The sequence below is a fragment of the Eleginops maclovinus genome, chromosome 14, assembly GCF_036324505.1.
Source record: "Eleginops maclovinus isolate JMC-PN-2008 ecotype Puerto Natales chromosome 14, JC_Emac_rtc_rv5, whole genome shotgun sequence".
Classification (NCBI taxonomy): Eukaryota; Metazoa; Chordata; class Actinopteri; order Perciformes; family Eleginopidae; genus Eleginops; species Eleginops maclovinus.
The window spans coordinates 8,957,571-8,970,953 of NC_086362.1; the positions used below are offsets into that span (position 1 = coordinate 8,957,571).

The window sequence follows — 13,383 nt, forward strand, 5'->3', positions numbered from 1 at the left end:
CATTACTTTTCAAGACAACACCTTGGACTCTGAGAAACTGACATTTTAGACAAAACGATGAATCATCCTTTATTAGAAAGGACATAAAAAAAGCTGGAAATGGCTCATTTTAAAAGCTAAAACATGAGATCTTATAGCTTATGATGCATGACGATTGAACTGCCAAATAGTATATAAACATCTACAGCAAATGCATCAGTGATAGAAGTACTTTTTGTGAATTTGACTGATAATTCTTTTGTAGTAGTAATGTTTGGTAGGCATGAGTTTTACTTGAGTATTTCAGGATCTGAATACTTCTTCCAGCAGAGGCAGCAAAGGCTTCTTCTGGGGGACGCATCAACATATCTCTTTCCTCCTGGAAAGGTTCTCTCTGCTGCCACTAAAAAAATCTGAGCTGGTCTTTACTGAAGGTATTTGAAGTTCTCAGTGTCAACACAAGCCGCACAGTGTGGCTTTCGGTGGTGTGACAGTGATCACAAACACACTGCTTAAAGAGTACATAATGCAGCTTTGACAGCCTACACATGTTTACAAGCTTTGCGTCCCTCTATATACAGTGGGGCAAAAACGTATTTAGTCAGCCACCAATTGTGCAAGTTCTCCCATTTAAAAAGATGAGAGAGGCCTGTAATTTTTATCATAGGTATACTTCAACTATGAGAGACAAAATGAGAAAAATAAATCCAGAAAATCACTTTGTAGGATTTTTAAAGAATTTATTTTCAAATGATTGTGGAAAATAAGAATTTGGTCAATACAAAAGTTCATCTCAATACTTTGTTATATACCCTTTGTTGGCAATGACAGAGGTCAAACGTTTTCTGTAAGTCTTCACAAGGTTTTCACACACTGTTGCTGGTATTTTGGCCCATTCCTCCATGCAGATCTCCTCTAAAGCAGTGATGTTTTGGGGCTGTCGCTGGGCAACACAGACTTTCAACTCCCTCCAAAGATTTTCTATGGGGTTGAGATCTGGAGATCTCACGATACATGGCCCCATTCATTCTTCCCTTTACACGGATCAGTCGTCCTGGTCCCTTTGCAGAAAAACAGCCCCAAAGCATGATGTTTCCACCCCCATGCTTCACAGTAGGTATGGTGTTCTTTGGATGCGACTCTGCATTCTTTCTCCTCCAAACACGACGAGTTGAGTTTTTACCAAAAAGTTCTATTTTGGTTTCATCTGACCATATAAATTCTCCCAATCCTCTTCTGGATCATCCAAATGCCCTCTAGCAAACTTCAGACGGGCCTGGACATGTACTGGCTTAAGCAGGGGGACACATCTGGAACTGCAGGATTTAAGTCCCTGGCGGCGTAGTGTGTTACTGATGGTAGCCTCTGTTACTTTGGTCCCAGCTCTCTGCAGGTCATTCACTAGGTCCCCCCGTGTGGTTCTGGGATTTTTGCTCACCGTTCTTGTGATCATTTTGACCCCACGGGGTGAGATCTTGCGTGGAGCCCCAGATTGAGGGAGATTAGCAGTGGTCTTGTATGTCTTCCAGTTTCTAATAATTGCTCCAACAGTTGATTTCTTCACACCAAGCTGCTTACCTATTGCAGATTCAGTTTTCCCAGCCTGGTGCAGGTCTACAATTTTGTCTCTGGTCTCCTTTGACAGCTCTTTGGTCTTGGCCATAGTGGAGTTTGGAGTATGACTGTTTGAGGTTGTGGACAGGTGTCTTTTATACTGATAACGAGTTCAAAAAGGTGACATTAATACAGGTAACGAGTGGAGGACAGAGGAGCCCCTTAAAGAAGAAGTTACAGGTCTGTGAGAGCCAGAAATCTTGCTTGTTTGTAGGTGACCAAATACTTATTTTACCGAGGAATTTACCAATTAATTCATTAAAAATCCTACAATGTGATTTCCTGGATTGTTTCCCCCATTCTGTCTCTCATAGTTGAAGTGTACCTATGATGAACATTACAGGCATCTCTCATCTTTTTAAATGGGAGAACTTGCACAATTGGTGGCTGACTAAATACTTTTTTGCCCCACTTTATTTGGGTCACCGGATAGGCCGGAGTGTGGATCCATGTTTCCTTCTCCTGACATGCAGGATAACCTCCTTGCTTGGAACTTTGACATCTGATGAGTGTGGCATGTCACACTGGGATCCAGTAAACAATATTTGTTTACATTGCCTTTGTGGGGTTTTGGCTTTGCATCAGGATATTTAATTTAATTTGTAAATATATGTAATCAAAACTATGTAAGCAGATTTAAATATCTATCCACTATCAATAGTAAAAAGCACAGCGGATATAAATGGGTGTAGAAAAAGATCCTTGTTTACTCGGTCACTACTTCCATTTGGCATCAGGTAGCCGACAAAGTTATTTTGGACCGTTTATTGTTGCCCTGTGTGACTGTTCACATCAGAAAACACTCACATTTTTATGTAGGCAAAGAGAGAAATTGTAAAAAAAACACGTTTGTTAGCAATGCAATAATGTTAGTTATTTTGTTTGTAATGTCAAGTGGTGAGGAGAGGAAAAGCACTTTCTGTCAGAACTGTTCAAATGAACGGATTGGTAAACATGAGCTTGCTGTTTGCTCTTTCCAAGAAGTGAAATTTAAGTCTTTCTAACACTACTGAAGTGGAGCTGTCAGCACGCAAAGTGGAAATCTGCTTTGCATTGCCAAGTAACAACCCAAAACCCTGCGGCACTGAGCACACACTGATATGAGGATTTTATTTATAATTTTATGTTAATATTAAAATGTTAGCATGCTTACAACTAAACTAAGATTGTGAACATAGTAAAGACACGTACCAGGTCAGGGGCTTCTTGCACGTATTGTATTAAAAGATGTGGATACCATCTATCCATACAAAAACCATCTGAGGTCATTACTTAACCCTAACCATCTTTTGAGAATTTAACAAATTGAGGACCACCTTCCTGATGCAACAGCCAAAAAGGTGGGCACATCCCTATATTCCAAGGTCTTGTATTTTTGATATAAATTAACATTGTAGGAGAAACAAATGAAAGGAGAAATATGCAGTTTGAATGTTTAGAAATATGTTCAGAGAATGTGGAGATTTCGATTTCTAAAGAATAAAAAGGAAACGATCTGCCAGCAAATTCGCCATTTCAAAACATTGAAATAGGAAAAAAACAATCCTGAGAACATAAAACCTTTGAAAAGTCGTGTTAGCTATGTATACAACACAGTTACCATGTCCAATGTTACATCAGCCTTGATGCCATTTGGTTCTATTTTCAGACTGAGGCTTTATTGTGTAACAGTATCATATTTTAATTGTAATGATTTATCAGAGCATGACTGATATAGAGCATTGCATTCAGATTGAGAGTCTGGTCCTTCAGTGTGTTTTCCTTTCAGCCTTGTGACCATGACATTTAATGTAACTCTTTACGTGACGCATTCTGGCCTGTTGAAAATGTTAGTGAGCGTATGATTTAAAGTAGATGCTTCGTGTGATCATTGATACTTTGAAATCCTCCTCAATGTAACACAGTGTACAGCCAAAGCCTTCGAGAGAACTTAGGGTCTTGTTTATTTTTCCTTTCAGTGGCTGATCTAGGTTTTGCTCTTACATAAAAAATGTTGAGCACCTCTTAGGTTGATCATATATTAATAACTTAAGTTAAAAGCATTTAGTATCTAAGTAGAAAGTGGAAGACGTTCCTAAATAAACTATTACGACAGTGAAATGAATCAAAATAGCCCTAACAGGGACATGATGTTTAACAGTAGGGTATTCCTAAAAAATATGGATATTTGGAGATGTTGCTATGCTATTTGCAGTTTGGACTAAGCGTTATTTAAGTGCCACTACAGTGTTTATCTGGCTGCTGTGTGACCTTCGCAGGACGCTGATTCTGAGCCGCCAACTCCTCCATAACTAATGCTCTGCTGGCTCAAAACCTGAAATTCTCTGGCATCTGACAAGTGGGCGCCATCTCACTTTTGAACTCGCAATCATGACGGTGGCCTCTACGTTTGATGAAACTGCTCCTATCGGTGGTTGAAAATTGGAAATGTGTGCAAAATCTTATAATAAGCTTAGAAGAATTGAAATGGAGCAACTTTTCCGGCTCAAATAATAAAACACAACATTACAGGAAAACATAAAATACACCGTAAGTGTGACCCTTGACGTTGAAATGGCAACTGCATAATTTTTTTCTTATAAATAACTGAAACAATGAATGGTTGCCTGAGATAGTGTAGGAATTGTAATAGCCACAACACTTCACTTTTCATTATAATTTATTTAAAACAATATAATTATATCCATTCCACTTTAATATAAATCTAATTAGGATTCTAAATCGCCCTAGTGTGTGCATCATTAAGGTTAAAGAAAAAAACGTATAAAGATAATACTGCCATCCAGTGGATAGAATGAATAATTGACATATAAACTACAAAACATGAGATTTATTTCAATTTAATTATTAAATAGTTGTTGAGGGATATTCAGACCAAAAAGATTATTTATCTTTAATAATTAAATCTGTTTTACTTTCTTGACTTTTGAATGGAGTCAACCTGATGAGTTCCATATAACATATGATATGTTTGCTTTTCTTGTTATTGTATATTTCTATTTCTGACATGTTCAATTCAATCTGTTCTGAAATCTGAATTGAAATGTAAAACTTCGACATTTGTATTGCTTTGTCAATCAATCAGGAAACCCAGGTGCTTTTGTTTTGAAAGTCGACAGGAAGAGTAGGCCTGATGTCTCACTCTGGAAACTTGACGAGGGTCCTTGCTGTTGTCAGGGGCAACGCAAGCACCAGGCGACGCTAAACGATAAACTAACTTGCCGTTTTTAACAAGCTTGGTTAGAAAAGGGCCCTGGTAGGTTGAGGACTATTTTTTAATGTTCTGTCTTCTTTCAACTTTCAATAATAGTCGCTGAGTGGAAATGCCCCCTAAAGCAGCTAAAAAGGGCTCAGCCAAAAAGCCCAATGCTTCTGGAGCCGCAGCTGTGGGTAAGAACTGGGAGGCTGGTCTCGCCAGAGCACAGTTTGAAGAGGTTTGTTTCTTTTCACTCTCTTGCTTTCTTAGGTTTAACGTATTTTTTATTTGTGTGTTCAGAAAATGTATCCCTCAGTACAGCGTGCAACTTTTAGAGGCCTAATTACCTGGCTAAACCCAGTAGTTAGCTAACTTTTACAGTATCCAAGTAGCTAGCTGGATAGCTAACGTTAATGTTAATAGCGCTTCATTTTAAGTAGAATAAGGATTAAACATATGCTTCAATTTGCTCCATGAGACACTAATAACGTTAACAAGGTAAGTAGGTCATTTGGGGGAAATTGTGTTGACAAACAAACTAACTTCCTGCGACATTTGTCACCTGAATAAGAATGATAAAGAAATGCACAAAAAGTAAACATGTAAGCTTTTACTTTGTAGGCGAGACCGGAAGTCTTGCAATCTACACGGGCCCGTTTTGACATTTCTTCAAGTTATTTTACCTTTTGAGTTTTTTTAAACCATGAAAGGTATTAACTGCAGTTATTTTAATAATAAACGGAGAAATGTAACATTATCAATGTCATAAATTAATTAATGAATTAAACTATTTCAGTAAAGTTGGGAGGGAAAGTAATAATTTTTCGCCAAATCCTTGTGGGATTGTACATTGGCTTTGCAGCTTTCTCAAGACTCTTTCGCAAAACTTAAACTGTTTCAGTGAGTAACATTTAGCTTTTTAAGTAATGTGATGACCAGCATCCTTGAAGCTTATTAATTAAAGAGAAGCATGATGTGGAATCAGTGACACAGTGTGGTTTTGGACTTGGATCATGTACTTCTTTGTTTTCTTGGTTTTCTTCAATACAATTTCCAGGAGTCATGGCAAGCCTGTGTGTCTCTGGTGGTTGGGAGAAGTCCAGAAGAGGAGAAGCTGACCCAGGCTTTGTCTGGGTCTGTACAGAAACCACAGCGCAAACTTTTCAGCTCATTGACATGGGACAGCACCGTTGCAAAGGTAGTCTTAGTTCAGTTCAAGTTCCAGACACAGTGTTTATTGTGTTTTAGTAGAACTCTGCAATCATTAACCTTGTATTTTGTCAACTGAGATGTCATTCCTATCCAATCGATTACAGATCCATGAACTGGGGAATCCCAAAGCAAAACGACCTGATGACGCCCCCATGTTTTATGAGGTGGGCTTAAGAATAAGGGTCTCTAATGTGTTTGGTTTCAGTCTGTCAGTGTCTTCTGATTTGGTGTTTGTGTTGCTTGATTGCTCATGTGTGTCTCCTTGGGTTGACGTTATCTCTTGAGTAGGTTACAGAGCCAGCGAAAGTGCTGCTGGATGCAGGAGAGGAGATTCCTTGTGACCTGATGGCAAATATACTGAAGTTCCAGCTGCTACAAATCAAAGCCTATGACCAGCAGAGGAGAAAAGCCGAGCAGGTGAGGAAGAAATCATGAACTTTTTGCCATATAGGAGCAATGTAATACTATAGAGGGGAAGAGTCAATTGGATTTTTCCACACCTGTTTAAGGCTGAGGAGGAGAAGGCAGATGCTGGTCCTCCCTCTGTCAACAAGGACAAAGGAGGAACTAAAGTCTCTGACAAAAAGGGGAAGAATCCACCCTCACCTGTGGGACCCTCCAAGGAGAAGAAGACAAAGCTAAAACGCAGGGATGATGTTGAACCACCAAAGTATATAGGTAAAAATTCTAGTTTAAACCACCTCTGTGCTGACATAGATTATGTTACATAAACATGCACACGCCGACTTTTGCTATCATCTACTTGCGCAGTATAATGCTTGGTGTTTATGATGAATCCACTCTGTGTGTCTGGGCATAGATGACGAACCAGAAGATGGACCTCAACACTACAACCTGCTGCTCGGCTTCTTCCAGCCCAACCTGATTGTGGCGCTTGATGCCATAGGTGTTCATGTAGCCAATGTCATTAAATTGTGTTCGGAGCACACACAAACCTCTGAGGAGCAGCAGGAGAAAAGACCCTGTGGGGGCAATGAGCAGACAACATCTCCAGTTTTGGATTCGGGTAAAGGGCCTTCAGTATTCAGTATGCGCTTAATAAGGCACATCAAAACAGTTTACCAGTTTAGCTTTTGCAAGTATATAAGTCTATAAACAAATCATGCTACTGTTTTGTTTAAAGCTATAATGTCAGCTTTTTACTTCCGGCAAATTATTTGACATAGAAAATCATAAAAGCAGTGTTAAGAGAACATTATTTTACTGAATGAAATATGCAAGTAAAACAAAACTTTTGTTTGCCATAGAGCTGATTTTGTACAAAGAAATATTGAACATTGAAACAAAAAGCTAGTTTGCTTTTTGTTTTAAATACCAGCGTTTGTAACTTGTGGCCTTCAAAATCCTGTGTCCCTGCACACTCTGTGTTGCTACCAACATTTCTGTACATCATCTTTCCTTTGTGTGCCTGCAGCAGAAGTTCATGGCTGCGCAGAGTTGGATTTATTCTGGTCCGGTCTTAGACCAGTTTTGGACAGCGGGCCTCCAGAGTCCAAGCTCCATGATGTGGTTCAGCTTAGCTACACTGCTCCAGAGCTTAGGCCTACTTCTCACACACAGGACCCTGAGGCTGAGGTGAGTTGGGCCTGACTTTTTTTTCCTGTTAAAATGTATTCTCAATGAATCCTGCTCTGTAACTTTGATGTTGCACTGTACGCTATACCAGGTCTGTGTACTTTGTGGTCATACCAGATTTAGAAGGCTTGAAATGTATCCTTCATTTATTTTTATTGATTTATGTGTATAGAATATTTAATACTATTCCTTCTTAGAATATTTTCAAGGCCCTTCTGTATCTTTTTAAAAATATGTCTACTGTCTCTAGCTTTTAATGTTTAATAATCACATTTTCTGTGACTTGATTTTGAATTTGAATCCTAATCTGTGTTACTGCTGGTGTACTGTGTGTCCAGCTGGAGATGGGAAACCAAGTCTTTGAGGGTGTGGCCAATCTCATCTATGACAGTCTGAACTGGCGCCGACAACATCAGCACTACCTGGACAACATCAAATTCTTCAGTGTGCCCACTGTTGTTGTGTTGGATGCTGAGCCTGCAGAGGTACACATTTACAGCCCCGGAAAAAATGAAGAGACCACTACACATTTTTCATAAATCCTTATCTCTACATGTATGGGAGTCATTCCAGTGTCTGTTGAATTCAAACATAGAGAAATGTTTTCAGTAGTTTATAGAATACATTAAAATAAAAATCATTTAAGTCAAAGACAAACCTATAAATAGTAAAGCTGGAGAAACTGATAATGCTGAAGTGGTCTCTTGTTTTTTTCCGGAGACGTACACATTCAGTCAGTATAACTACCAACACACAGTTCAGTCAGTGCCATGTCCAACAGTCTACTGGGGGGCCACTTTACAAAAGACATTGTTCATCAGTGGTAAAATTCACACTGTAACCCCTGTTAAATTTAACATTTAGTTCAGACGCTGATGACGGGTATTTGGGAAGAAGAAATACCTAGGTATCGATGCTTAAATACAGGAATACACAGATATGGAAATGCATGCAATCAAACATACATATAAATAAATAAATGAATACATCGAATGATTGCATTTAATCAGAAATAATGAAATGCTTAAATACATTTATAAATGTTTATATTAGACAGGACATACATGTCTTAAATGTATTTATAGATTTTGTTCACACTTTTGTTCTTGTTCATTGTAACCTTCATTGCACACGTTTTTTTTTTTGGGTCCAATGCTCTTTCTCAAAGTTCGAGGTTGTATATTCAAGTGCCGTTTTGTAGACAAAGGGTCAAATACTCAAAGAAATGTAGTTTGTAACACAGAGGAACTGCAAACATTCATATTTGAGGAGTCAGTCAGTTTTGGCAATATGCGTTTTCCTTCACCCTCATAGTGATTGGTACATTAAAATGTTGCAAGTGTATTCATTTCATCATGTACTGTCCTACAACAAAGACTAGTTATAACAGTGTTTCAAAGCACAGCAAGTGCCATCTGGCGGACTAAAACAGAAGTGTAACTGAGAGCATGCTTCCTCATTCAGACTCTGTGATACCTGCAGGAGTGGTGGACAAATAACGGTGCAGCTCTACATTCTAGAATTGGCAACATTCCTTCTTTTTTTTTATTGATCATATGTTATATTTTAAACAAAAAAACATTCATTGGTGTGTGTGTTTTTGTGCCAGGTTGTGCCAACCCCTCTCCCCGTTACTCCACGCTCAAAGAAGAAATCTGTGCGAGAGGAAAGTCCACCAGACCAAGGTAAAACCCTTTTCGTTAATTTTAATTTTTTGAGCTTTTATTTTAGGGATTCTCATGCATTGGTGGTTCAGTGGTAGAATTCTCGCCTGCCACGCGGGAGGCCCGGGTTCGATTCCCGGCCAATGCAACAATCCTTTTAGGCATCGCGTGATGTGAGGCATTCAGCACTTGAAGGATTGGCTGACAATTAAAGTGGTAGCTCTCCATGTACTCTTTTCTGCGTTGTTTTTTTGCATGGAGAAAACTATGGAAGTACTTGTTATATACCTGTGTGTGAGAGGAAAGTCCACCAGACCAAGGTTAAACCTATTTCAATAATTTGAATTGTGTGAGCTTTTATTTTGAAGGTTTCCATGCATTGGTGGTTCAGTGGTAGAATTCTCGCCTGCCACGCGGGAGGCCCGGGTTCGATTCCCGGCCAATGCAACACTCCTTTTATGCATCGCGGGATGTGAGGCATTCAGCACTTGAAGGATTGGCTGACAAACTAAAGGGGTAGCTTTGGATTTGCTCTATTCTTGGTTGTTTTGCATGGAAGAAACTATGGAAGTACTTGTTATACACCTGTGTGTGAGAGGAAAGTCCACCAGAGCAAGGTTAAACCTTTTTCAATAATTTGAATTTTATAAGCTTTTATTTTGAAGGTTTTCATGCATTGGTGGTTCAGTGGTAGAATTCTCGCCTGCCACGCGGGAGGCCCGGGTTCGATTCCCGGCCAATGCAACACTCCTTTTAGGCATGGAGGGATGAGATGAGAGGCATTCAGCACTTGAACGAGTGTCTGAGAATTAAAGGGTAGCTCTCCATGTACTCTTTTCTTGGGTGTTTTGTATGGAGGAAACTATGGAAGTACTTATGGACCATGCAGTATGAATCATTCACTTATGACTCATAAGTTATGAGTCATGTAGATATTAAATCAAGAAAATTGGTATGAAAAACAACAGAAACAGTAAATATTCAAAGCAGACTATGTTATAAAAAATATAGTATACAATCAGAACCGGAATCCCTTTATTGGTCCTACAGAGGGGAAATGTAAATGTGCTACAACATCAACAGAGCCAAAGACAGCTTTACAAAAGAAAATATGCATTTAAAAAATATTAAGATAAAGAAAAACACACACCGGCCAATGCAACACTCCTTTTATGTATCGCGGGATGTGAGGCATTCAGCACCAATATCGGCGCTGGGGGGGGGGGGGGGCAAGCAGGGTCTTAAGACCCTCCAGTCAAAGGCTTTGCCCCCCCATTTGCCCCCCCTGCCCTCGAAACATATAAGCATTACAAACTATAATCCAAATAAAGGAAAAATTAAGACACCACCGAGACATAACAATCATAGGTAACCGTCCGACAACAATTGTTTATAACGTTGCTGTAGTGGTCCGTATTACAGAAGCGTCTGTATCTTTTTAGTATGTGTAGTGCGATTTGATTGGCAGTTTGCACGCAGACGGCACGCAGACGTGCGTTTGACGTTCATGTTGGTGGCGGTTGACGCATAGCGGCTAGTTAACGACAGAGCAGATTAGCGAGTGACAGAGCAAAATGGACCGTTTTGTAACGTTAATTTCCAGAAAGCGGATGAGAGTGGATGATGGTGGTGGCGGCGGTGATTTGCGGATGCACAGTACGATGGAGGAGGACAGAGTGGACATGGACAGTGAGGATGAAGAGGCGGATGAAGAAGCGGCGGTAATGGAGTCGGCGGGGGCGAGGGCGGAGGCGGCGGCGGCGGCGGCGGAGGCGGCGGCGGAGGAGGCGGAGGAGGCGGCGGCATCAGACTCGGAGGCCGATAACATCCCCGAAAATGTCGGGCAAGATTCGGGGAGTGAAGGGAGAGCTTCACCGACAGCCGTAGCTCCGATCTTGGGTGGCGGGAAACCTGGCCCTGTGGATTTAAGCCAAGACCCAGCAGAGGGACCGAGGCAGCCTCAGCTGAAGTCCTACCCGTGTCGGGCATTTTGCTCCCAGCTAACTTTAAGAAGTTTTTGCCAGTCTTGGTTTAAACAATACGCGTGGCTGGAATACTCGGTGTCAGTTGATGCTGCTTTCTGTTTTGCCTGTCGGCATTTTCCCCACCATGCTCGGACATCTGGTCACTCAGAAAAGAGCTTCACCCACGCTGGCTTCAGAAACTGGAGGAAAGGAGGTGAGAAACTAACACAACACCATGCACGTGTTTCTCATAAACTAGCAATGGAAGGCTGGTGTGAGTTTAAGGCAAGGATGAAAAATGGTTCAAGGATTATTACTAAGCTTGATGCTGGACATTAAAAAACAGTACAAGAAAACAGGCAGTAGCCTACATGAGAGCAGTCATAGAATCACTGTGGTTTACTGCTTGTCAAACAATTGCACAGAGAGGGCACAGGGAAGATCAGCAGTCCACAAACAGAGGTAATTTTATTGAACTGTTAAATCTGCTGGGAAAGTTTGACACCATTGTCTCAAAGAAATTGTCCAGTGGACCTGGGAATGCCAAATATGTGCATCATGATATCCAGGATGAGCTGATTGATGTTATGGCCAGCATGGTGAGGGAACAAGTGAGCAACGAGGTTAAGCTGGGAGAGCATTTTGCTTTAATGGTGGATGAAACAAAGGATGTGAGCAAAAAAAGAGCAGATATCTGTTGCTCTGCTATATCTAAACAACGATATGATTCATGAAGAGTTTCTGGACTTTATTTCTGCAGAGGGCCTGGATGCAGAGTCTTTACACAAATCAGTTAAACAAACACTGGCTAAGTGTAGCATAGACAAACATGCATGCATTGCACAGTGCTATGATGGGGCCTCTGTCATGTCCGGGTGCAACAATGGTGTCCAGGAAAAGTTTCGCCAAGAAGTGCCACATGCGCTGCACACAGATTAAACTTGGTTTTAGTTGACTGTGTACATAATGTGAAACCAGTTGCAGAATGCTTTGCAACGGTCAAGATGTTGTACAACTTCTTTTCTGGGACAGTGACTCACAAGGTGTTCATGGAGAAGCAACAAGACCTTGAGCCCACCAAACGCACAGTGGAATTGAAAAGACTATCAGATACCAGGTGGGCCTGCCAATATTCTACACTGTGGGCAATAAAAAGAACTCTCCCTGCTCTCTTAGCAACTCTTGTGGATGTGAGCAACCAGACGAATGCTCATAGAGCTACTGAAGCAAGATCACTGATTGGACTGATTGATGCACAATTTGTTGTGCACATCTGTATGCTTGGAGAGCATATTCAAGCTCACAAAGAACTTATCTGATCATCTGCAGGCCACAGATTTGGAGCTGGCATCTGCCATTGATCTGGTCTTTGCAGTTGTTGATACCCTCAATGACAAACGCAATGCTGAAACATGGACTGAAATCTGGGAGTGTGCCAGTGATATGTGTGAGACAGTTGGCATTGACCTGCAGCGCCCACAGGTAAGGAGAAAAAAACAGCCCCACCACCTGCAGGACTTTGTGGTGAACAGCCAAACAGGATCAAAAGAGCCGCTGGAAACCTCAGAAGACTATCAGAACCACTGCTATTTCCCTGTAATCAATCGATTAATCAGTTAATTGGACAGGCGCTTTTCCTCTGACAGCTGTCACGTTCTAAAAGGAGCAGCAGCTCTTAACCCAAAACACGAGACATTCTTGGACAAAGATACTCTTTTGCCCATGGCTGAACATTATGGCGTATTGATTGAAAACCTCTCAGCAGAACTTCACCAGTTAAAAAGACTGATTGAGAGGAGAACAGAGGAGGAGGAGAGAAGAAGAGAGGAAGGCAGCAGTGGAGAGTGAAGGAGAGGAGAACAGAGGAGGAGGAGAGGAGAAGAGAGGAAGACAGTAGTGAGAGTGAAGGAGAGGAGAACAGAGGAGGAGGAGAGAAGAGAGGAAGACAGCAGTGGAGAGTGAAGGAGAGGAGAACAGAGGAGTTGAGAGAAGAAGAGAGGAAGACAGCAGTGGAGAGTGAAGGAGAGGAGAACAGAGGAGGAGGAGAGAAGAAGAGAGGAAGACAGAAGTGGGGAGAGGAGAACAGAGGAGGATGAGAGAAGAAGAGAGGAAGACAGAAGTGGAGAGTGAAGGAGAGGAGAACAGAGGAGGAGGAGAG

The 13,383-nt window shown here is 41.1% G+C and overlaps 1 protein-coding gene and 3 non-coding genes across 4 annotated transcripts in view; all 4 read left to right on the plus strand.

Annotated features, from left to right (window-relative positions):
* Positions 1-4,806: 4,806 nt before the first annotated feature.
* Positions 4,807-13,383, plus strand: part of spag17 (sperm associated antigen 17) — a 29,155-nt gene continuing 20,578 nt past the window's right edge. The window contains exons 1-9 of the mRNA XM_063900309.1: positions 4,807-5,027; positions 5,847-5,987; positions 6,106-6,165; positions 6,290-6,418; positions 6,511-6,679; positions 6,822-7,028; positions 7,437-7,597; positions 7,936-8,082; positions 9,207-9,282. Of these exons, the coding sequence (XP_063756379.1) occupies positions 4,917-5,027; positions 5,847-5,987; positions 6,106-6,165; positions 6,290-6,418; positions 6,511-6,679; positions 6,822-7,028; positions 7,437-7,597; positions 7,936-8,082; positions 9,207-9,282 (1,201 nt within the window). The 5' untranslated portion in view covers positions 4,807-4,916. The remainder of the gene's footprint in view (positions 5,028-5,846; positions 5,988-6,105; positions 6,166-6,289; positions 6,419-6,510; positions 6,680-6,821; positions 7,029-7,436; positions 7,598-7,935; positions 8,083-9,206; positions 9,283-13,383) is intronic.
* On the plus strand, positions 9,339-9,409 carry trnag-gcc (transfer RNA glycine (anticodon GCC)). The gene has a single exon. It is a non-coding gene; the product is annotated as a tRNA-Gly (tRNA).
* trnag-gcc (transfer RNA glycine (anticodon GCC)) lies at positions 9,638-9,708 on the plus strand. The gene has a single exon. It is a non-coding gene; the product is annotated as a tRNA-Gly (tRNA).
* On the plus strand, positions 9,935-10,005 carry trnag-gcc (transfer RNA glycine (anticodon GCC)). The gene has a single exon. It is a non-coding gene; the product is annotated as a tRNA-Gly (tRNA).